Consider the following 22,698-nt stretch of genomic DNA (forward strand, 5'->3'; position numbering starts at 1 on the left):
TGCGGTTCCCGGTTGACTGGCAGGCATGTGAACATGTCAGAACTAGATTTGGCTTCTGCGCATGTGCAGGAAGCAAATCACATCAGAAGATGTGCGGGTGCCTGAGATTTTGGCAATTTTTTTGCTCCTGCGCATGCGCGGAAGCAAAATATCACTGAAAATCACTGAAATCTCGCGCGCCTGCACATCCTCTTATAAGATTTTGCTTCCTGCGCATGAGCAGAAGCCATATCTCACTCCAACGCATGCGCCCACCTGCTGGTCACCTGGAAGCTCCATTTTTGCTCCTGGAACACCATCCCCCCCCCCGTCCAGGTAGGAACCCAACACTGATGACTGCTTCCAACTGAAACTCTGAAAATTGTACTTCTGTGAATGTTGCCATCCATTTTACCAATTGTTTTTGAAATAAAGCCCATTAAAAAAACAAAAAACCCTCCCCCAATCCCAAATGCATATTGCGGAAAGTAATGTTGTAATAGAAAAATACGCACTTCATTTGTGAAGCAAGATTATTCCAATATGGAAACAAGAAGAGCCACATTTATTCACAGAAAAATGAGAAGTATGGTATGGAAAAGCCAAAATGGACAGATTCACCCATGTCTAAGTGAGCTCTGTAAGCTACTAGATCAGGGCTGTCAAACTCCCAGCCCACAAGAAAGATGCGTCGCATGCTGGCCATGCCCACGTTTGGTTTAGTGAAGGGAAAAATAAGTCATGTGATGTCACCGTGACGGATGTTTGACACCCCTAAACTAGGTCAATTGATGATCATTATCAGCTCACATTTTAACAACTGCTTATTTAGTATTTCATAAAAATTAATATAATTATTTAATGCATTATTGTGTAATGTTAAATGGAAATGAATTGTTTATGCCATATTTATTTATATGCTATTCTGTTGGATGTAACGGAACTGCTTGACTCATATTTATCATTTTAAAGGTGTTCCTGGCTGTAATGTAATTAAAAGTGACACACACATACATATACAGAGGGTAGCAAAGAAAAAAGGGATTAGGTGTTTTTTTTAATGATTCATTTGGAGAAAGAGAAAATGACTAGCTATGGGCAGCCTTGTTAGTACAGGTAGTCCTCAACTTACAACAATTCTTTCAGTGATTGTTCAATGTTTTTGAATGATCGCACCATGTGTTTGGCCGTTGAGCTATGCCACTCAGCTCCGGGGGGAATGAATGAATATGTCCATTGAATGAATGTTGAGGGATTTTATATTACTATACTCAGGGGTGGGCAGCAGGCAGGGCAGGGTGGAACGCAGTTCCACCGGCAGAAATGAAGATGCATGCGCAGGTCCAGCTGATCGACGGCTGTCACTTCCTGGATTACTGGTCTCGGCTCGGCTCTCCTTTTTCTCCCTGCTGCTGCTACGTCTACACTCCTTGCTTTTTTCTTCTTTTCTCCTTTCTTGCCTCAGATGAGCTTCCCTCTCTCCTGCCCGGCTCCCCTCTAGCCTCATGTGGCCACCTCCCACCTGAGGTGCAAGCAGAAGGCGTGGATGGAAGCGGCGCTGGCAGTATTTATGCTTCTGGCAGCACCCGTTCACCTAGCTCCCCAATCTGAGGCTGGGGGGTGACCCAGGAAGGAGAGCACAAGAAACGCGACCCCAGCAAGCAACACTGGTAAGGTTGTAAGTCGAGGACTTAACAGTTCACTTGAATGATGATGATAGTTCAAGCCACTCCCACCTGGTCACATGGCCAGCAAGCCACTCCTACCCAGTCACATGACTGTTAAGCCACACCCACAAAATTTTGGCTGCCCATTACTGACTACACTGTTTTATATTGTTATTTTATACTCTGCCATATTGCTTGTTTGCTGCCCAGAGTGAGAAAAGAGTTGGGCAGCTTATAAATGTCTTAAATTAAATTAAATGTTAAAATGACACATTTCACATGAACTTTAGAGCATCTCTGTGGTCAGGTGTTTAAAATTCAGATGCTTAAAAACTGGTTCATATTTATGATGGGTCATGTGATTGTCTTTTGTGACTTTCTGATGAGCAAAGTCAATGGAGAAGCCAGATCCATCTAACAACCATGTAACTATTTTAGCAACTATTTTCCCTTAACAACTGTGGCAAGAAAAGTAATAAAATGGAGCGAAACCCACTTAACAAATGTCTCACTTAGCAGCATAAATTTTGTATTCAATTGTGGTCATAACTTGAGGGCTACCTGTATAATGTAAGACCTATGTTACCATTGCCTATTGTTTGCTTACAAATACAATTCCAGGTTTTGGCTATTATCTCTAAAGTCCTTGGCTTTTTTGTGAAATGTATTGGAAATTATATAACTACTGATAATTATGTATCTACCAGCACCTGTATGTTTGTTTGTGTAATGAAGCCATTTTGATATTTTTATAGTATACTGTAATGAAAATGCACTCTTTTATTCAAGTTTAATATGGTACAATGTTTAGATTGCAACCAATTGAGGCAATAAAAAAAAAGAAATCCACAAAATAAAGAATTAAACAAAAGAAAGAATTAAACAAAAGAAAGAAACAACTAAAAGTGATCCCTTGCTAATCCCAACCACATCCTGGTGGTTTCCGGTAAACTCATTTATTTATCTATCAAGTATCTATCTATGTATCTATCTATGTATCTATCTATGTATCTATCTATGTATCTATGTATCTATGTATCTATCTATCTATCTATCTATCTATCTATCTATCTATCTATCTATCTATCTATCTATCTATTTATTAGATTTGTATGCTGACCCTCTCCGTAGACTCGGGGTGGCTAACAACAATAATGAAACAACATGTAACAAATCTAATATTTAAAATAATTAAAAGACCCTTATTTAAAAACTGAACATACACACAAACATACCATGCACAAATTGTATAAGCCTAGAGGGAAGGGAATATCTCAATTTCCCCATGCCTGGCGGCAGAGGTGGATTTTAAGGAGCTTACGAAAGGTGAGGAGGGTGGGGGATAATTCTGATCTCTGGGGGAATTGGTTCTAGAGGGCCGGGGCCGCCACAGAGAAGGCTCTTCCCCTGGGTCCCACCAAACGACATTGTTTAGTCGACAGGACCCAGAGAAGGCCAACTCTGTGGGACCTAACCGGTCACTGGGATTCGTGCGGCAGAAGGCGGTCCCGGAGATATTCTGGTCCGATGCCATGAAGGGCTTTATAGGTCATAACCAACACTTTGAATTATGACCGGAAACTGATCGGCAACCAATGCAGACTGTGGAGTGTTGGTGTAACATGGGCACACTTAGGTAAGCCCATAATTGCTCTCATGGCTCTCATGGCTGCAAGTCTTGTGATTTCCATTAGGTGTCTCTAACACAACATCCAATGTGTTTCTGCTACAAACCCAGAAATGATTCACTGTACGTAAACCTGGAAAAACTATTGTTGGAGGCAGACCTGTCAAATATCTCTGTTTCTGAATTCTTTGTAACTCAGAAAGCCTGGTGGATTGTGTTGTAGTAGTCTCGGACCAAAAATTGTAGCAGTAGCCATAAAATTGTATTTTTCCTTTCCTTCCAAATGGAGTGAAAGGCTTCAATGGAAAGTTGTGGCAGCAGAATATTGAAAAATATTGAGTCTTGTCTTTTCTAAATTAAATTTAGAAGAATGGGTTGGAGAAGATCAAGCAACAAGACAGGAAAGCCTACATAAAGCTGGAACAATCCTAAAGACTGTGACTTAAAATGGGAATTTAACAAGATAAAGCAGTTTAAGATTTCTGCCTTGAGAACGTCCTACATATAAAATTCTTCTCGGCATGGCTGTTAAGACATTTGTGTGCCCAATTTTTTTTAGCTGCTTGTTGCTGCTATCCAGCCTGGATAGTTATTTTGCTGCTGGAGTCCAGTCTTTGAAACGTACTCATACAAATTCTAGTGTTTTATCTAAAACTGAACCCTTTGATGCTACAGAATCAGGACGAGATGAGAGGCTACATATTTTCACCTTGGACTATGAATATGTGCAAATCCCGTATGAAGTTACACTTTGGATTCTCTTGGCCTCTCTTGCAAAAATAGGTGAGTGAAAAATGTTTCTTTAATAAAAGTAGGTGTAAAAAAGTAAAGCTAAAAAAAATAGGGGGAAAATCAGCTTGTTACCAAGGAAATAACGATTTAGTGAGATAATTTAGGTTGCAAAGAAGATTCTACTTGAGGCTTGAAAAATTAAGTACGTTTGTCACCCTTTGAGAACAGATACAGTGTTAAAGGTCTTAAAGTTACTTTGTGATGAACCCAAAATTAACCTCCATGCGATTTACATTTGAAATGTGAAATTGTGAATGTGAAAATCTTTAGAGCTATGTTGCAATTTTTAAAATTCAGACACCTTCAAGAGCATGTGCAACGTTTAGTGTGAAAAAGTTAAAATTTGCTAACTTTGGAAACACACTGACTGTTTTGCAATTTGGAGTTCTATTTTTAAATGTTTTTTTTTTAAAAAAAAACATCTTCCAGTAATAGTATATATGGATGGTGAGGATTTTACAAAGTAAAATACCATATAATTTTATTTGGGTGTAAATATACTGATAATCAATGGGTTTCATTACACTGATGGTTGTGAACAGACCTATAATTTAAAGTTTACGTTTTCAAAAGGAAGGCAATGATTTGTTTCATTCAGACTATAGTACTTGAAAATATATTCCATTAAAATTTTAAATGGTTAGTTTTCATTCACAACTAAATACAGTAATTTAGTTTTTACTTGACCATTGTCGTAGATTCATAAAATTTAATTTAAATTATGTTATAACCTGATAGATGTTTACCTTCTTTATCACTAAGAATACTGATCTTGGTGACTAGTGTTTTACCTGAATACTGAATACTTCTTAAGCACTTTTATAAGATCTATTGATTTGAGTAATATACAACCATATGTAGATTTCTTACAGAAAAAGGAATACAGTACTCTACATTATATTATGTTTATGGTGATATTGAAGACTCCAATTGTGTAATCTGTTCTGATATAGTGAAGAATTATTTAATTGATTTATATCTATATCTATCATTTCTTTCTGTCTTTCTTTCTTTCTTTCTTTCTTTCTTCCTACCTACCTACCTACCTACCTACCTATCTATCTATCTATCTATCTATCTATCTATCTATCAAACCATTTCTAAGAGTCATGGAACAAAAATGCTAGCACACTTTTGTGACTGCTGTCATTCTTCTATGAAGAAAATACACATTTATTGATGCTGTTTTCATATATTGAAGTCTAAGAAATTAATGCTGGAAAACAGAAGTTATGACAAAGGAAGCTTAGAAAATATTTCTTAAAAATCACTCTAGACACAATTTATATATTTATTTATTTATTTATTAGTTGGACTTGTATGCCGCCCCTCTCCGAAGACTCGGGGTGGCTCACAACAAGTAAAAAACAGTCACAACAATCCAATTAATTAAAATATTTAACGATTTAAGAAAAACCCCATGTAATAGCAAACACACACACAAGCATACCATGTATAAATTAACATGCCCAGGGGAGATGTTTAGTTTCCCCATGCCTGATGGCAAAGGTGAGTCTTAAGGAGTTTTCGGAAGGCAGGAAGAGTAGGGGCAGTTCTAATCTCCGGGGGGAGTTGGTTCCAGAGAGCCGGCGCCGCCACAGAGAAGGCTCTTCCCCTGGGACCTGCCAACCGGCATTGTTTAGTTGACGGGACCCGGAGAAGGCCCACTCTGTGGGACCTAATCGGTCGCTGGGATTCGTGCGGCAGGAGGCGGTCTCGGAGATATTCTGGTCCGATGCCATGAAGGGCTTTAAAGGTCATAACCAACACAATATACCTGGAAGAATAGAGGATAACATATAATGCAATATTGGATTAAGTCAAGGACAAGGCCATTTCACTGAAAGGAAAAGGAAACATAACACTAAAATACACAAAAAACATCAAACATCAAATGGTCACCGATTTACTCAGAAAGACAGATCACATATTTGTTCCAAGGTTGCTGAATGCAAAACCCAAGCTGTGTTTCTCCCTGTGTACTTCAATTAATCAGCAAAATCTGTGTAGACCATTTATCAGATTCTCTGATATGGCCACAATCCATTATCTTCTGATTCAAAGGAAGTATTTTAAAGTATGACCTGAGATGCAGCTTTGGATATTCATTATCCAGAAGGAAAATCCATGTTGTGGTAAGTTTCCTGATGCCTTCTGGGTCAATCTGAATTGCAAGCTGGAAGTATCTAGGGAATCACAAACCATTGCGTAATATAAAATCTTTATATTATGGACTTAAAGTTTTTTTTTTTTTAAAAAAAACCCTTAGACCAGAATAGAAATAGAAAGTTAAAAAAGTTTGTTTGTTTGTTTATTTGTTTATTTATTTATTTTTTAATTTTTTAATTTATTTATTAGATTTGTATACCGCCCCTCTCCATGGACTCGGGGCAGCTAACAACAATGATAAAAACAGCATGTAACAATCCAATACTAAAACAACTAAAAAACCCTTATTATAAAACCAAACATACATACAAACATACCATGCATAAATTGTAAAGGCCTAGGGGGGAAGAATATCTCAGTTCCCCCATGCCTGGCGGCAGAGGTGGGTTTTAAGGAGCTTACGAAAGGCAAGGAGGGAGGGGGCAATTCTAATCTCTGGGGGGAGTTGGTTCCAGAGGGCCGGGGCCGCCACAGAGAAGGCGGGACTCGGAGAAGGCCCACTCTGTGGGACCTAACTGGTCGCTGGGATTCGTGCGGCAGATGACAATTAATAGAATTCTTTATTGGCCAAGTGTGATTGGACACACAAGGAATTTGTCTTTGGTGCAGATAATCTCAATGTACATAAAAATATATATATATTTGTCAAGAATCATGAGGTACTACACTTAATGACTGTCAGAGGGGTCAAATAAGCCAGTGTTTTCCACCAGTGTGCCGTGGCACACTAGTGTGCCGTGAGACATGGTCAGGCGTACCGTGGGGAAATTAAACATGGGTCCTCAAACTACCATTCCTGCCAGGATATCCCTTTTGTGTTCATAGAAACAGGCCCAGGTTTCACACTAAGTGGGTATAAATACATTTAGAAACTATATTATTAACTATATGTATAATATGTACTGCGTTAGAATGTCATTTTATGTCATTTTGGTTGGCGGTGTGTCCCAGGATTTTGTAAATGTAAAAAATGTGTTGCGGCTCCAAAAAGGTTGAAAATCACTGAAATAAGCAACGAGGAAACCAGAAAACCAGAAAAGCTTTCTGATCAAGTCTAGTGCTATGATTGTGTATTATTTCAATGTTCCTGATGCATTTTGGTTGCTCAGAAATTCTTCTGTTCATTCAAGCAATGGGCTCATTGCAGTATTATTGCTGGAGAGCAATAAATTATTACTTTTAGAAAGAGTATGAGTATTCTATCCAGGGCTCATCAGGCTAATGCAATCCCCAAACCCCAATATAATATCATAATGGTTTTATTTTCTTTCAAGGCTTCCATCTCTATCATCGTCTTCCACACTTCATGCCGGAAAACTGTGTCCACATTGCCATGGGTATTTTGGTTGGTGGGATTATTTTTGGCACAAAGCACAAATCTCCACCAGTTATGACTACCAGCATTTATTTCTTATACCTCCTCCCACCCATTATCCTCGAAGGAGGCTATTTTATGTCCACCCGTCCCTTTTTCGAAAACTTTGGTTCAATTCTTTGGTGGTCTGCAATGGGGTCCCTCATGAATTCCTTTGGCATTGGATTGTCACTTTATGGAATTTGCCAGATCGCACCATTTGGCCTCAAGGATATGAGCCTGCTTGACTGCCTGTTATTTGGCAGCATGGTATCAGCAGTGGATCCAACAGCTGTCTTAACTGTCTTTGAGGAGATGTCTGTCAATGAACAACTGTACATGATGATATTTGGAGAATCCTTACTAAATGATGGGATAACTGTAGTAAGTATGTTACAACTTTTTGTAAAAAAATGAGCTTGGGCGGTAGGAAAAGCAAGTAGGATGTTTGGCTGCATAGCTAGAGGTATAATAAGCAGGAAGAGGGAGATTGTGATCCCGCTGGTGAGACCACATTTGGAATACTGTGCTCAGTTCTGGAAACCTCACCTACAAAAAGATATCGGTGGAAGGTCTTAAGCATAAAACGTATCAGGAAAGACTTAATGAACTCCATCTGTATAGTCTGGAGGACAGAAGGAAAAGGGGGGACATGATCGAAATTTTTAAATATGTCAAAGGGTTAAATAAGGTTCAGGAGGGAAGTGTTTTTAACAGGAAAGTGAACACAAGAACAAGGGGACACAATCTGAAGTTAGTTGGGGGAAAGATCAAAAGCAACATGAGAAAATATTATTTTACTGAAAGAGTAGTAGATCCTTGGAACAAACTTCCAGCAGACATGGTTGGTAAATCCACAGTAACTGAATGTAAACATGCCTGGGATAAACATATATCCATCCTAAGATAAAAATACAGGAAATAGTATAAGGGCAGACAAGATGGACCATGAGGTCTTTTTCTTCCGTCAATCGTCTATGTTTCTATGTTTCTGTAATGCACAGATGTATTCATTTCTCTCTTTCTTCCAAAGAGGACAAATCATTCCACTTTTGTTATTTTAATAATCTTTTGAAGTAGGCATAAAAATATATATTTGGTGGCCGATCGAGGATTAGAACCGGTGCTCTTGTCAAACGGAGTCTAGTACACTTACTTTGATGAACAGTGAAAAACACAATATTATACAGATTTAACCTACAATTTGCCAAGTTTACAATCAAATAAACCACCAAGAGTGCATTCATTGTATCGCCTTTAGAAAACTTTAATTACAAAGATCATGCTGACTTTATAGCTGAAGAACAGCAATAACGGAGATCCTTAATCAAATACCTAAGCAACAAATCACACCTTTACAGTTGGGAATTAATTTACAGCTAACCATTTCATTAAGCATTATGAACCATGGTGTTTATCTTGTACCAACTAAGAATTCCAATCACATATTTTCATTATCAAGTAATGATTCTCACTCAGTTTTAAACTACGTTCAGTGATACCATTGTTAATTGAGATTGCTTTGAGTACAGATATTTATCTATAGCCAGCTGAATCAATCCATTGCAGTATGAAGACCTCTTAATAATTTAACATTTTGGAGCATAATCTACCACAATGGCCCAGTGCAAGTTGGTAAATACTTTTTAAACATCTGAATGGGAGGCTGAGAGAGAATGAATTGCCCAAAGTAACCCAGCTGCCCCCCATGCTTAAAAGGAGGGTTTTGGGACTCCTTCAGGATCCTTAAACAATGTTTAATGACAGCGACGTCCAATTCCTTTAATACACTGTCAAGTCTTTTGGAAGCCCAACATGGTGAAAGAAAATTGAATATATGCATATATTCTGATCCATAGAAGAGAACTATCATTGGGAAAACTCAACCCTGAGTCCTTGCAGATGGCATTTTCAGTAGCCCTCTTGCATCTTTTAGAATTGTTGTGCTTCTTTTTTGCCAAATATATGAAAGTTGTTTGCTACTGTTTTTTCTCCCAGGATTTATTTCAACTGCCTAGTCTAATCCATAGCCCCCAATATTCCTCCTACTGTCTTACCCACATTTTAGCTAATATCACCTTGTTTCCAATCTCAGACAAATTTGCCTACTGAAGCAGTGAGAATATGTGATAATGCTTCTTCAAGCACTGTAGTTTATATCATTGCAGTGAATTAAGTGTTGGGTGTTGCAAATAAAGAGTATTTTACTCATTAGTTGGTTTATTTTGTTATAATGTTTGCATTCACCAGTAACAAAATCCCCTAAAGACCTACTACAACAATAAAAGGGCAAACTCAAATTTTAGAATATAAATAAAAAAATCTACTGGTAAGTTAAAACTACCATCAGTACAAATTTGCAGTGTATCCAGCACGGGATTTTTTTCAAAACAAACCTTCAAATGGTGCAGTAAGTGGGGGAAAAAATTACAGAAGGCATCAGATGAATTTCTTTGGGATGGACTTTCCATGACCAGAATGATAGCACCAAAGTTAAATTCACACAGCTGACTAAAAACAAAGTTACTTAGCAAGAGCAAAAATGCTCCTTTCATTCATTCATTTATTTTAAAATATACAGATCACTCATTTAGCATGCAAGCCTGCTTTCTAGCCAAGGATGCAAATGTATTTCATGCTTTTGCTTTCTATGTACACTGATACCTCGTCTTACAAACGCCTCGTCATACAAACTTTTCGAGATACAAACCTGGGGTTTAAGATATTTTTGCCTCTTCTTACAAACTATTTTCACCTTACAAACCCACCGCCGCCGCTGGGATGCCCCGCCTCCGGACTTCCATTGCCAGTGAAGCACCCATTTTTGCGCTGCTGGGATTCCCCTGAGGCGCCCCTCCATGGGAAACCTCACCTCTGGACTTCTGTGTTTTTGTGATGCTGCAGGGGAATCCCTGCAGGGGAATTCCAGCAGCGCAAAAATGGGCGCTTCACTGGCAACGGAAGTCCAGAAGTGGGGTTTCCCAGTGAGGGGAGCCTCAGTGAAATCGCAGCATCGCCAAAACACAGAGGTCCGGAGGTGGGGTTTTGAGGACTTCAGTGTTTTTGCAATGCTGCGATTTCACTGATGCTCCCTTCGCTGGGAAACACCACCTGCAGACTTCCATTGCCAGTGAAGCGCTCGTTTTTGCAATGCTGGGATTCCCCTGCAGCATCGCAAAAACACAGAAGTCTGGAGGTGGGGTTTCCCATGGAGGGGAGACTCAGGGGAATCCCAGCAGTGCAAAAACGGGCACTTCGGCTGGCAAAAGGGGTGAATTTTGGGCTTGCACGCATTAATCACTTTTCCATTGATTCCTATGGGAAACATTGTTTCGTCTTACAAACTTTTCACCTTAAGAACCTCATCCCGGAATCAATTAAGTTTGTAAGACAAGGTATCACTCTATTTAGTATCTTTCATGTCTAATGAAACAGCAGCAAAAAAAATACTTAGTGTCTCTGAACATGACAATCTTTGATGTCTCTGAACATGACTAATTTATGACAAATTATCATTTTTCAACAATCTGAATTAAAGATACCACTAGCAGGAGAGAATGAAATGCATATAAATATCACTGAAATCTCATGCATTCTTGGTTCCATATACTGTAATGAAATCAGACCTAGTTTTATTTTCAGGCGTTGTTATTATTTTTAATAGAGCATAATAACAGAGTTGGAAGGCACCTTGAAGGTGTTCTAGTCTAACCTTATGCTTAAGCAGGAAACTATATACCATTTCAGACAAATGGTTGTGAATTTCTTCTTAATAAGAATTGGGCAACCATTTTTAATTTTTTAAAAGTGTGTTTGAATGTTTTTGCTATATCGAACACTGAATGATGGGAGGGAAAATAGGTCTTCATAATTCTGGGGAGTTGGAGGGCCAGGGTATTGCGGTTATAACTGGGAGAGGTAGGTATGGTGGGAGCAGTGGGGTAAGCCACTTCCGGGGAAGAAGCTGTTTGAAAGCGATTACAGTGGTACCTCTACCTAAGAACACCTCTACTTACGAACTTTTCTAGATAAGAACCGGGTGTTCAAGATTTTTTTGCCTCTTCTCAAGAACCATTTTCCACTTACAAACCCAAGCCTCTGAAACTGTAACCGGAAAAGGCAGGGAGAAGCCTCCCTGGGGCCTCTCTAGGAATCTCCTGGGAGGTAACAAGGATGGAAAAGGCATGGAGAAGCCTCTGTGGGGCGCCTCTAGGAATCTCCTGGGAGGAAACAGGGTTTCCATCCTCCCTGTGGTTTCCCCAATCACACACATTATTTGCTTTTACACTTATTCCTATGGGAAAAATTGCTTCTTCTTACAAACTTTTCTATTTAAGAACCTGGTCACAGAATGAATTAAGTGTGTAAGTAGAGGTACCATTATACTTGTTCCAGTCCCTTTGGTTCTGGTTCATTGGGCTCATCTCATATACCCAGTGACTTGGGATGTCAGGACCCTGGGCTCAAGCTGCGGCTGTTTAATGCCAGGTCTATTGTTAACAAGGCCCCCCTTGTTCGAGACTTAATCTTGGAGGAGAAAACTGACCTGGCATGTATAACTGAGATCTGGCTGGGCCAGGAAAGAGGGGGGGGTGTCCCCCTCTCAGAAATGTGCCCAGACAGGTTTCAGCCGCAACCCCAGGAAAGGGGTGGAGGAGTGGCAATTATTTCCCACAAGAGTCTTCTTCCTCGCAGAATCCCTGCCCCAGAGATTGTTGGGTGTGAGTCTCTCCTCTTGACGTTGGACTCAGGGGTTCCATTGGGCTTATTGCTGATGTACCTGCCTCCCAGCTGTGTTACAATGGCCCTGCCTGTGCTGCTAGAGGCGGTAGCTGGATTGGTGGTAGAAGTCCCCAGGCTTATGGTACTGGGGGACTTTAACTTGCTATCACTGGCGAATCCTCGGATGTGGCTCAGGAGTTTATGGCTTCCATGACAACCATGGACCTGACCCAAGTAGTTTAGAGTTGACTCAAAGAGGGGGGGGGGGCAAACACTTGACCTGGTGTTCCTCTCAGGGCAGTGGAGATATGATCTGTAGTTAAGATGTATAGTTGTTTCTCCCTTGTTGTGATCAGATCATTTCCTGCTGAGGTTAGACTTTAAGGCACCACTCTCCCACTCCATGGAAGCAGAGCCAATTAAGTGGTTCCACCCCAGATACCTAATGGACCCTGAAGGGTTCCAGAAGAAGTTTGGGGAGATACCTGAATCCCTTGTCCACAAGCCATCTAAGTTCCTAGTGGCTGCCTGGAATAAGGTGGCATCTGAGGCTTTGGATTGGATTGTGCCTTTGCGACCTCTCCAAGGTGGTGGACACTTTCACCTCATGATTAGATTATTGCAATATGCTCTACATGGGGCTACCCTCGAAGAGTGCTCGGAGACTACAACTGGTCCAGAATGCAGCTGCGTGAACTGTTGTGGGTGCACCTAAATACACCCACATTACACCAATTTTTTGGCAGCTGCATTTGCTCCCTACTGGTATCTGGGCACAGTTTAAGATGTTGGTCATCACCTTTAAAGCCCTAGATGACTTAGGGCCAGGTTATCTTCAAGACTGCCTTCTGGCATACAGCTCCCAGTGACTGGTAGGGTCCAACTGAGTTGGTCTCTTCTAGGTCCTATCAGCTAAACAGTATCAGCTGGAGGGCCTGCAGGGGAGGGCCTTCTCTGTGGCTGCCCCAGTTCTCTGGAACCAATTACCTCTGGAGGTCAGGATGGCCTCCACCATGTTCACTTTCTGAAAAGCAGTTAAGACCTGGATTTTCTAGCAGCCCTGGGGCTGTTGAGCTTGCAGTTATAATCGTGAAGTTCCGGCCATGGAATGATATGTATGGGTTTTAATTATTTTAATACTTAAGATATTTTTAAATAGTTTATTTTGCTGTTAAGCCCCCTGAGACATATTAAACAAAGAAAGAAAGAAAGAAAGAAAGAAAGAAAGAAAGAAAGAAAGAAAAGCTTTCACGCAGGTGTCATCTCCCTGCAAAACATTCACTGTACTGTAATAGCTGGTCAAAAGGATAATGGAAATTATTTGAGAACTGGGGAGAACTAAGGATAAAATATTTTCTTTTTTTCCTCCTGTGCAGGTCCTGTACAATATATTCATTGACTTTACCCAGATGCACAAATATGAAACAATTGAATCTGTTGACATTCTAGCTGGCTGTGCTCGCTTTTTTGTCGTCAGTCTTGGTGGGCTGCTGTTTGGAATCGTCTTTGGATTTGTGGCGGCTTTTATGACTCGATTCACCCAAAACATTTCTGCCATTGAACCTCTCTTGGTCTTCATGTTCAGTTACCTGTCCTATTTAACCGCGGAAATACTTTACATCTCTGGCATCTTGGCGTAAGTAAAACGTGCAGTGTTTGTTTTCATAGCTGGCACCCTTTTATTAACTTAGTATTTCCTACTTTTACAACTTTGAGTAATTGCCTTGGGTGATAAGAAAGAATGTTCAAGGAAACACAAGGCTTTAGGCACCAGGCAATGATTCATTTAAACAAAGGAGTTTAGGCCTTTTCCTCCTTTGATAATAATGAATTCAGCATATGGCAATAAATGACATCTTTATGAAGTGCTGTTTATGTCAAGGTTGGGGAATATCTTCACGCTGGATGCTTTTTCTCACACTGGAATGATTTCTGCTGTTAAGCAAGTTTCAAGATAAAATCAGGGCAAAATGGTTGCAGAGCTCCTTTCATGAACAGATTCTGGAACTGCAGCAGAACCTAGCTTTTTCTGGACCAAGGAATATACTTATAATTGTCAACAGTGCATGTGGGAAAATATTAGGGCCAAGTCATGTTTGATTTTGATGCATTGAAACAATTTAAACTAAACAGATAACACAAATATTCTTTTTTCATGGATTTAACTACAGGTAGTCCTTAGGTTATGACCACAATTGAGCCCAAAATTTATTGTGCTAAGTAAGGAATTTGTTAAGTAAGATTTGTCCCATTTTATGACTTTTCTTGACCCAGTTGGTAAAGTGAATCACTGCAGTTGTTAAATTAGTAACATGGCTGATCAGCGAAGCTGGTTTTCCCATTGACTTTGCTTGTCAGAAGGTTGCAAAAGGTGATCAAACGACACTGGAATGGTCATAAATGTGAGTCAGTTGTCAAGCATCTGAATATAAGTCATGTGACCATGGGGTTGCTGCAATAGCCATAAGTGTGAAAAATAGCACTAGCACTTGTTCTGTCTGGGTCACTCCGGAAGCTATGACCAACCCAAAAAGATAAGCCAGACACACCGGTTGAATCCAAACACAGTTTTATAATGGTAAAGAGAAAAGAAGCCAACAGAAAATGTCCTTACAGATCAGGAAAAGACTCGAACTCCAAATAGATACACGAAGGCAATTGTTCATACAGAAACACAGGAGCCTTAATGCCAGACGAGGCTGTTGAGATAACAGACACACACACCTCCCACCGGTCTCTGCCGCATACTAATGATAGCTTGTGCTTCATCATCCAGGGACTCCAGAGAATCAAAGCTACTTGCTGGAGAGAGCCCTTCCCCAGGGCTCCCAGGCCTTGCATCAGCATCACTTTCGTGACTGCTGTCTGCACTGTCTGACTGCCAAGAACTCTCCTCTCCGCTCTCAGCCTCCCCCGGGCATGGAGCCAGCAGAGACGCAGCTGGTCTTTGATCTGGCTCAGGCTGAACCACAACAGCACTTAGACATATACTGCCTCACAGTGCTTTACAGCCCTCTCTAAGCAGTTTACAGAATCAGCATATTGCCCCCAACAATCTGGCTTCTCATTTTACCCACCTTGGAAGATAGAAGGCTGAGTCAACCTTGAGCCTGGTGAGATTCTAAGTAGCTTGCAGTACTGCATTCTAACCACCGTGTCATCATGGTTCATTGTCACTTGTTTGTAAGTTACTTTTTTCAGGGCCATTGTAAATTTGAACAGTCACTAAGTGAACAGTTGTAAGTCAATGATTACCCGTTTTTTTCTTTCATTGTTTTAATTAAAAATGACAAGATGAGAAGAATTTGGGGATGTCAGGATTTCAAAGGATAGGAGTTCAGTTGTACATCGTCTGCTAAAGAATGGTCAAAATTAATTGTGCCAACTAACCCTGCAGTGGACAATCAGTAGACTGATTTCCCATTTAGATAGCCTTAGCATCAGCAATGTATTGAAATAGTAGTCAACCTTCTGTGCACTAGTAAAACAAATTATTGTAGGTCATTCTTCATCCTTGGCCTTTTCTGGAGCCTCTCCACACTCTTATCTTTCCTACCCTACACAACTATACAACATTTGTTTGTTTGTTTGTTTGTTTGTTTATTTGTTTATTAGATTTGTATGCCACCCCTCTCCGTAGACTCGGGGCGGCTCACAACAACAATAGAAAACAGTTCATAACAAATCTAATAATTTTAACGATTAAAAAAGAAAACATTTAAATCCCCATTATTAAAGCATACATACACACAGACATACCATACCTATATTGTATAGGTGTGGGGGAGATGACTCAATTCCAACATTACATATGGCAGGTGGCAGGTACTCTGTTCTTCATCTGATTGTCCCATGCTTTATTTTCCATTGTTGTTGTTGTTGTTGTTGTTGTTGTTGTTGTTGTTGTTGTTGTTATTGTTATTGTTATTGTTATTGTTATTGTTATTGTTATTGTTATTGTTGTTGTTGTTGTTGTTGTTATTGTTATTGTTATTGTTATTGTTATTGTTATTGTTATTGTTATTGTTATTGTTATTGTTATTGTTATTGTTATTGTTATTGTTATTGTTATTGTTATTGTTATTGTTATTGTTATTGTTATTGTTATTGTTATTGTTATTGTTATTGTTGTCTTGCTTTCAAAGTACCTAGAGAACTGTATGCTATAGTCATACATAATCAGAAGCTGAATCAAGATGTTATGGCTCAAGCTTCTGTTTACTTCCAGGTGTGGCATTAAACCTATTTAGAAAATGCATAAATATTATAAGTGGTAATTTCCCCACAGCTTGAGATCAGACGGTCAAGAGAAATCATCTTGAGATTAGGAACCCTGCTATACTACATAGACCTTAGCCAAAAGAGTGCCAAGAAATTAAGGCAGCAGTGAAATCTACTTACCTCCCCTATGGGTTCGGAAGTACACACTTCATGTGCTTTTTCACCCTTGCTCTGCTTTTGTAAGGGCTTTTTCACCCTCTGTGCATGCGTAGAATATTTTGCACAAAAAGGAAAATGGGAATGTCTGGGCAGGAGAGTAGAGCTACTACTGGTTCTAAATGCTATTGCAAGTCTAAATGCTATTGTTATTTCCCGAACCATTAATGGCTGCTGCTACTGGTATGCCTGGATAAGGCCGAACTGGTAGCATTTCATCCCTAAATTAAGCACACTATAACCTGGAAGCTGTATTTTGGAGGGTATGAGTTTTACTGCCCTCAAATTTTCAAGTTTCTTTACTAGAAGATGCATAATAATTGCATGCTCACAAATCATGCTTAATCCATGTAGATGTTTTGAGGGAAGAGCAACCAATTCCCCTATGTTTATTTATTTGTTTTAATGGATGTCTATTTCTACAAATCTCCATGTTGCTCCAAGTACATTGATTGAGAATTTCCTGTTGTTTCTCTTTGTCTCCTTTTGTCCCCAATTTCAGTTTTTAATTGACACTGTAAAATAACCCTCATGATGAATTTAGAAATCTGCTGTTTTTACAAGAATTCTCTTTCCCTATTCCAATGGTTCTTGCTCCTTTTCTTCAACATTTATGACCGAACAGGATTACAGCATGTGCAGTGACAATGAAGAAATACGTGGAAGCCAATGTTTCTCAAAATTCCTACGTAACCATAAAATACTTCATGAAAATGTTGAGCAGTATCAGTGAGACCCTGATCTTCGTGTTCATGGGAGTGTCTACAATTGGTCCGAACCATGAGTGGAACTGGGCTTTCATTGGCTTCACCTTGCTCTTCTGCATGCTTTGGAGAGCACTAAGTAAGTAGCACAGGCAAGTTGAAAACAAACGGGATGGATAAAAGGCTTTGAACATAGTTAGCTGAAACAGAGGGAGAGAATGTGAAACAGAAAGAGAAATGTTGGGACTGTTCAGATCTGACTGGTCTAACCAGTTTAACAAAAACTTCAGGTGTAGTACGTTGGCTAAGATAGATTGAGGCATAATTTTCTTTCCTGAGAGAAAGTATTACCTATAGAACACCTCTGGATATATTGCTTGAGGCAGGATAAGCAAGCTATGTTAGATCTTTCATCACTATACATGCATCTCTATATATAGTATTCTTTGCTTGGCTTGATAGTTTGCATAATGCACATGTTTCCAGTTCTGTTTTATTAGGGGGTTAAGTATTTTTTTATTGTTTTGTTTCCTAGGTGTGTTCTTTCTTTTCTCCATTTGCAACAAGTTCCGCACTTACAATTTTACTCTCAAGGACCAACTTATTGTTACCTATAGTGGGTTAAGAGGAGCCAGCAGCTTCTCCCTTGCGTTTTTGCTTCCTACTACCCTCTTCCCTAGAAAGAAGATGTTTATCACATCTACTATTGTGATGATATATTTTACTGTTTTCATTCAGGTAAGGAGAATATTTCATCCCAAAGTATCAGTGCATCTTGCAGAGATTAGAACAATTTTTTATTGGAGGTATAAACATATACCTCCTGAAGATCTTCCACATCCATTCATCTAATTTGATCCAGTGTCCTTACAAAAATGGACTTGTGATTTTGTGCACGTGGGTAAATGCATCATACTGGTAAAAATGGCTTTTTAAAATACCAGAAAGTCCCCCACCCCCCACCCCCGGAACTATTTTGGCATGAGAATTAATCAGGGGGTAGAAAAATGCTAGGCCTCAATTAATACTATTGGCATTTTATTCATACTATTTAGTTGCACAGTTTAATGCAGTGGTTCTCAACCTGGTGGTGGGGACCCCTTTGGGGGTCGAACGGCCATTTCACAGGGGTCGCTTAAGACCATGGGAAAAGACAAATTTCCCATGGTGTTAGGAACTAAAGGTTCTATTCTGGTGCCTTGGAACATATTTTTACAATCTGACCAATCAGGTGTAACAGTAGGCGTGTCCCTCTGACCTTCCTGCCAATCAGCTTAAAGCTCTGTTGGGAGAATTGGCATTAGACACATGGTTGAGGGTCACTACAACATGAGGGGTCGTGGCGTTAGAAAGGTTGAGAACCACTGAATTAATGGTTGGATTTCTTCTTTTTTCTTTCTTTATTTCAAACGAAGGGAATCACCATTAGACCACTGGTAAAATACCTAGATGTTAAGAAGACCAATAAAAAAGAGTCAATAAATGAAGAAATTCATACTCGAGTAAGTTGAATTTTATATTATTAATTGACAACAGGAACATAGGAGGATTATAAATTATTGCCCCCAAAGGTCTAGGAATAGCTATCCATTTTTAATTTAAGGTTTGCAATTGGGATCAGCTGCCTCAAAGCATGTACTGTACTACTTTAAAACGTGAAAACCTGATCAACTAATGGTTCTTTTGACCTTTGGGATTTCCCCTGCTTCTCAAAGAATTGGAGAAATGCTTTTTTACGGCTGTTGGGAACAGCTGCAGTTTTGATTTAATGCAGTCTTTCAGGACTCCCCCTCCTCCTATTTTATTTTGATTTAGTGTTTTGGGACAGGTTTTGACTGTAGAAGCAAGAGATAAGAAAAAAATATTTCAGCAGATGCAATGTTTCATGTGTTGAGATTTGGGAAAAAATATTATTTGATGATGCTAGTGCCGAAGAAAGCCACAGTTCTAAGGGTCCTTATGCTTTATTATAGATTTTATTTATACAATATTTGAAGAATAGTATAGGATAAATGCTTATTACCTTGGAGGTATATTCATATTGAGGGGCTGCTCTGTCGAACACAGCACTTCAGGATAAATTTTATTTGTGGATTTTGGTTTAGTATATACAACATTATAATCAAGGTACTACAGGATAAACAGTGAGAACTTCCATTATTTCTATTTGCAGAATTATGTTTTGAAATAAACTGTTATGTACTTATGTTAGGATGCAATAAATTTAATTCATGGAACCACTTCTGGACTTTGTGCTTAAAGTGGGAAAAAATAAACTTTGATTTTGGGTTTAACCAATTACATAGGTTTGTTGTTTTAGAAATAACAAGTTATACTACAGATAGTCCTTGACTTATGACCACAATTGAGCCCAAAATTTATGTCGCTAAGTGAAACATTTGTTAAGTAAATTTCCCCATTTTATGACCTTTCTTTTCACAGTTGTTAAGTGAACCACTGCAGCTGTTAATTTAGAAACATGGTTGTTAAATGAATCTAGTTTTCCCATTGACTTTGCTTGTCAAAAGGTCACAAAAGGTGATCATATGACCTTAGGACATTGCAACTGTCATAAATATGAACCAGCCTCTGAATTTTGATCACATGACTATAGGGATGCTGCAATGTTGTAAGTGTGACAACCAGTCATAAGTCACTGTTGTAATTTGAATGATCACTAACTGAGCTGTTGTAAGTCAAGGACTACCTGTGTTATATAAAAGTAAAAAAGTTGAAATTTGAGGTTATTATTTTATTCTACTACACCAAAAGGAATTGGAAGTCAACGTCTTTTTGTTCTTTCCCACCTTCTTCTACACTGTTCCCTTCCCTATCATTATTACTACTTTTTTGCATTTTTAAATTTTATATTATAAATTATTAATAATAAAAGGAAGTTTTAATTCATAATAAAATGTTTTATGTCTATAGATGATGGATCATTTAAAAGCTGGAATTGAAGATATATGTGGACACTGGAGCCATTATCAACTGAGAGACAAGTAAGTATGTGTCCATTATTATTAGTCAAAATAAAATAACTGGATAAAGCTAAACTGAATCAACTAAAATTAAACCAAACTGGGAAAACTAAAGAAAGGCATAAGTAGGGGTGATTTAATTTAAAGTAGGATGGATTGGAATATATCTTCACTCAGCATTTGAATACCGTATTTTTTGGAGTATAAGATGCAATGGAGTATAAGACACACCTTAATTTGGGGGGAGGAAAATAAGGAAAAAACAAATCTACCTCTGTCGCCCAGCAATTTCCCTCCCAGCAATCAGCAAACAGCAACCAAAAAAAGCACAGAGGATATACACTGTTTGCTGTGTATTTCTGTACATGTGTGTTTTACCAATAGAAATAGCAAAGAATTGTAAAATTATACACTATTAATGCCAGCAAGTTTTCCTAAATGTACTCACACTAACTCCTCCCAATTAATTAAATATATCTACTCTAAACATGACTAAATCAGGATTTAACTCAGCTGCGTTATCTTAATATTAAACAGGACCACTGCTACATTTGAGATTATACTTTTACAGATTCTGTTACAATTGATGTGGCTTTCTGTAACTATTGTTATTCTCTACTATTTAAAAGAAGATACAATAGTACTGGGCCTCTTCAGATCAACATTTATTTTAAAAAGCTTCTTCATTTTGTTAAGTTGTCTAGAACAATAACAAAGCAGTCTTTAAAAAATAAGTTTCATAATTTGAACATTCATTTATAGTTATTGACTTACCTCCTTGCAGCAAACAACAGCCAGTTTCAGCACAGTCTGATTAGCACAAGAAAATAAAATTCTGCCTTGCCTTTCCCTGTCAGCAATTTGCCTCCATGCAGCTTTAGTTTCACTTTCATTTTAGCATGTGGGTTTGCCTGCAGCTTCAATCAATCAGCTGAGGATCAGGAAGCATATAATCAGTGGCTTGTGCTAATTAGGTTCTAGGCTGCTTGCTGCAAGGAAGTAAATTGCTGAGAGGCAGAGACCAAAGGGTGGGGGGTGGCTGAGTGGAGCTACATTTGGTGTATAAGATACCCCCAAGTTTTCACCCTCTTTGGGGGGGTGGTAAAAAGGTGTATCTTATATTTAAAAAAATATAGTATATCATTTTGCATATTCACTAAATTCTCTATTTAAATTATTAATAGCAATAGCAAGAGCACTTAGACTTATATATTGCTTTACAGTGCTTTACAGCTCTCTCTAACCCCAACAATCTGGGCCCTCATTTTACCTATCTCGGAAGGATGGAAGGCTGAGTTAACTTGAGCCTGGTGGGATTTGAACTGCCAAATTGCAGGCAGCTGCCAGTCAGTCAGCAGAAGTAGCCTGCAGTACTGCACTCTAACCACTGCACCATCACGGCTTTAAATCACATTTGTATTTTCCCTGTTGATTTTCATATACTTATCCATAAGAAGAAATTTATTGTCAAATTACTGAATGATAAATAGCTGTTAAGATCTGCCAGCGTGCTGAATATGTATAAAAGAATTCAGGATTTTGCCTGGGTCTCAGAATCCAAAGTGTACTCTGTCCTTCTATCCTCTTTGTCCCGGTAACAGTAGATTGATTTTTCTTTTCTTAGCAGTTTGACACGAGTTGAGCTGCTGCTGCTGCTTTTTGGTTTTGGAAAAACATGAAAACTCTTTGGGTTTGTAAAGTAATTAATGCAGGAACAATGTTTGACATCTCGATTATTGCTCTTACCAGATTTAAGAAGTTTGACAATAATTTTCTGAAGAAGATACTACTGCACAAGCAGCAGCCTAAATCCAGCCTTGTATCTTTATATAAGAAACTGGAAATCAGACAACTCATTGAAATGGTAGAAAGTGGCAACATGACACCTATGACGTCCAAATCATCTTCTCTGTAAGTATGTTAAGAACATACGTTTGTCAGGACAATATTTTGCTTAATCAAGGAATTTATTGAACAATGATAACCCATGGTTCTCCAGATGATTAATTCCAGTCAACATTGCTAATGATGAGAAGCAATGGTTTTTGTAGCAGTTTAGCCACATTTGAAGACCACATCTGGTGGGGGCACATTTTATGGATAATTTATAGATCAGTAATTGGTAGCTGACTGTGTGGATTGATGCTACTGAAAAAGGTGTTTTTAATTTAATTTTTTTTATTTGTCAAGCATATATAAGATCACAAACAAAATTATAAACATGATTGTGAATATATGAAATGATTATGAACACATGAGATGGTTA

At 38.8% G+C, this 22,698-nt stretch overlaps 2 protein-coding genes across 2 annotated transcripts in view; both read left to right on the forward strand.

The window, feature by feature from the left end:
• LOC139166873 (complement factor H-like) overlaps nt 1-22,698 on the forward strand; it is a 1,233,958-nt gene that overhangs the window by 739,489 nt on the left and 471,771 nt on the right. The gene's annotated exons all lie outside the window — the stretch shown is intronic.
• SLC9A4 (solute carrier family 9 member A4) overlaps nt 3,795-22,698 on the forward strand; it is a 32,439-nt gene continuing 13,535 nt past the window's right edge. Inside the window, exons 1-8 of the mRNA XM_070751839.1 lie at nt 3,795-4,056; nt 7,509-7,972; nt 13,687-13,946; nt 17,373-17,590; nt 17,987-18,189; nt 18,867-18,953; nt 20,383-20,453; nt 22,182-22,303. Of these exons, the coding sequence (XP_070607940.1) occupies nt 3,795-4,056; nt 7,509-7,972; nt 13,687-13,946; nt 17,373-17,590; nt 17,987-18,189; nt 18,867-18,953; nt 20,383-20,453; nt 22,182-22,303 (1,687 nt within the window). The remainder of the gene's footprint in view (nt 4,057-7,508; nt 7,973-13,686; nt 13,947-17,372; nt 17,591-17,986; nt 18,190-18,866; nt 18,954-20,382; nt 20,454-22,181; nt 22,304-22,698) is intronic.

Source organism: Erythrolamprus reginae, chromosome 4 (genome assembly GCF_031021105.1).
Source record: "Erythrolamprus reginae isolate rEryReg1 chromosome 4, rEryReg1.hap1, whole genome shotgun sequence".
Taxonomy (NCBI): Eukaryota; Metazoa; Chordata; class Lepidosauria; order Squamata; family Dipsadidae; genus Erythrolamprus; species Erythrolamprus reginae.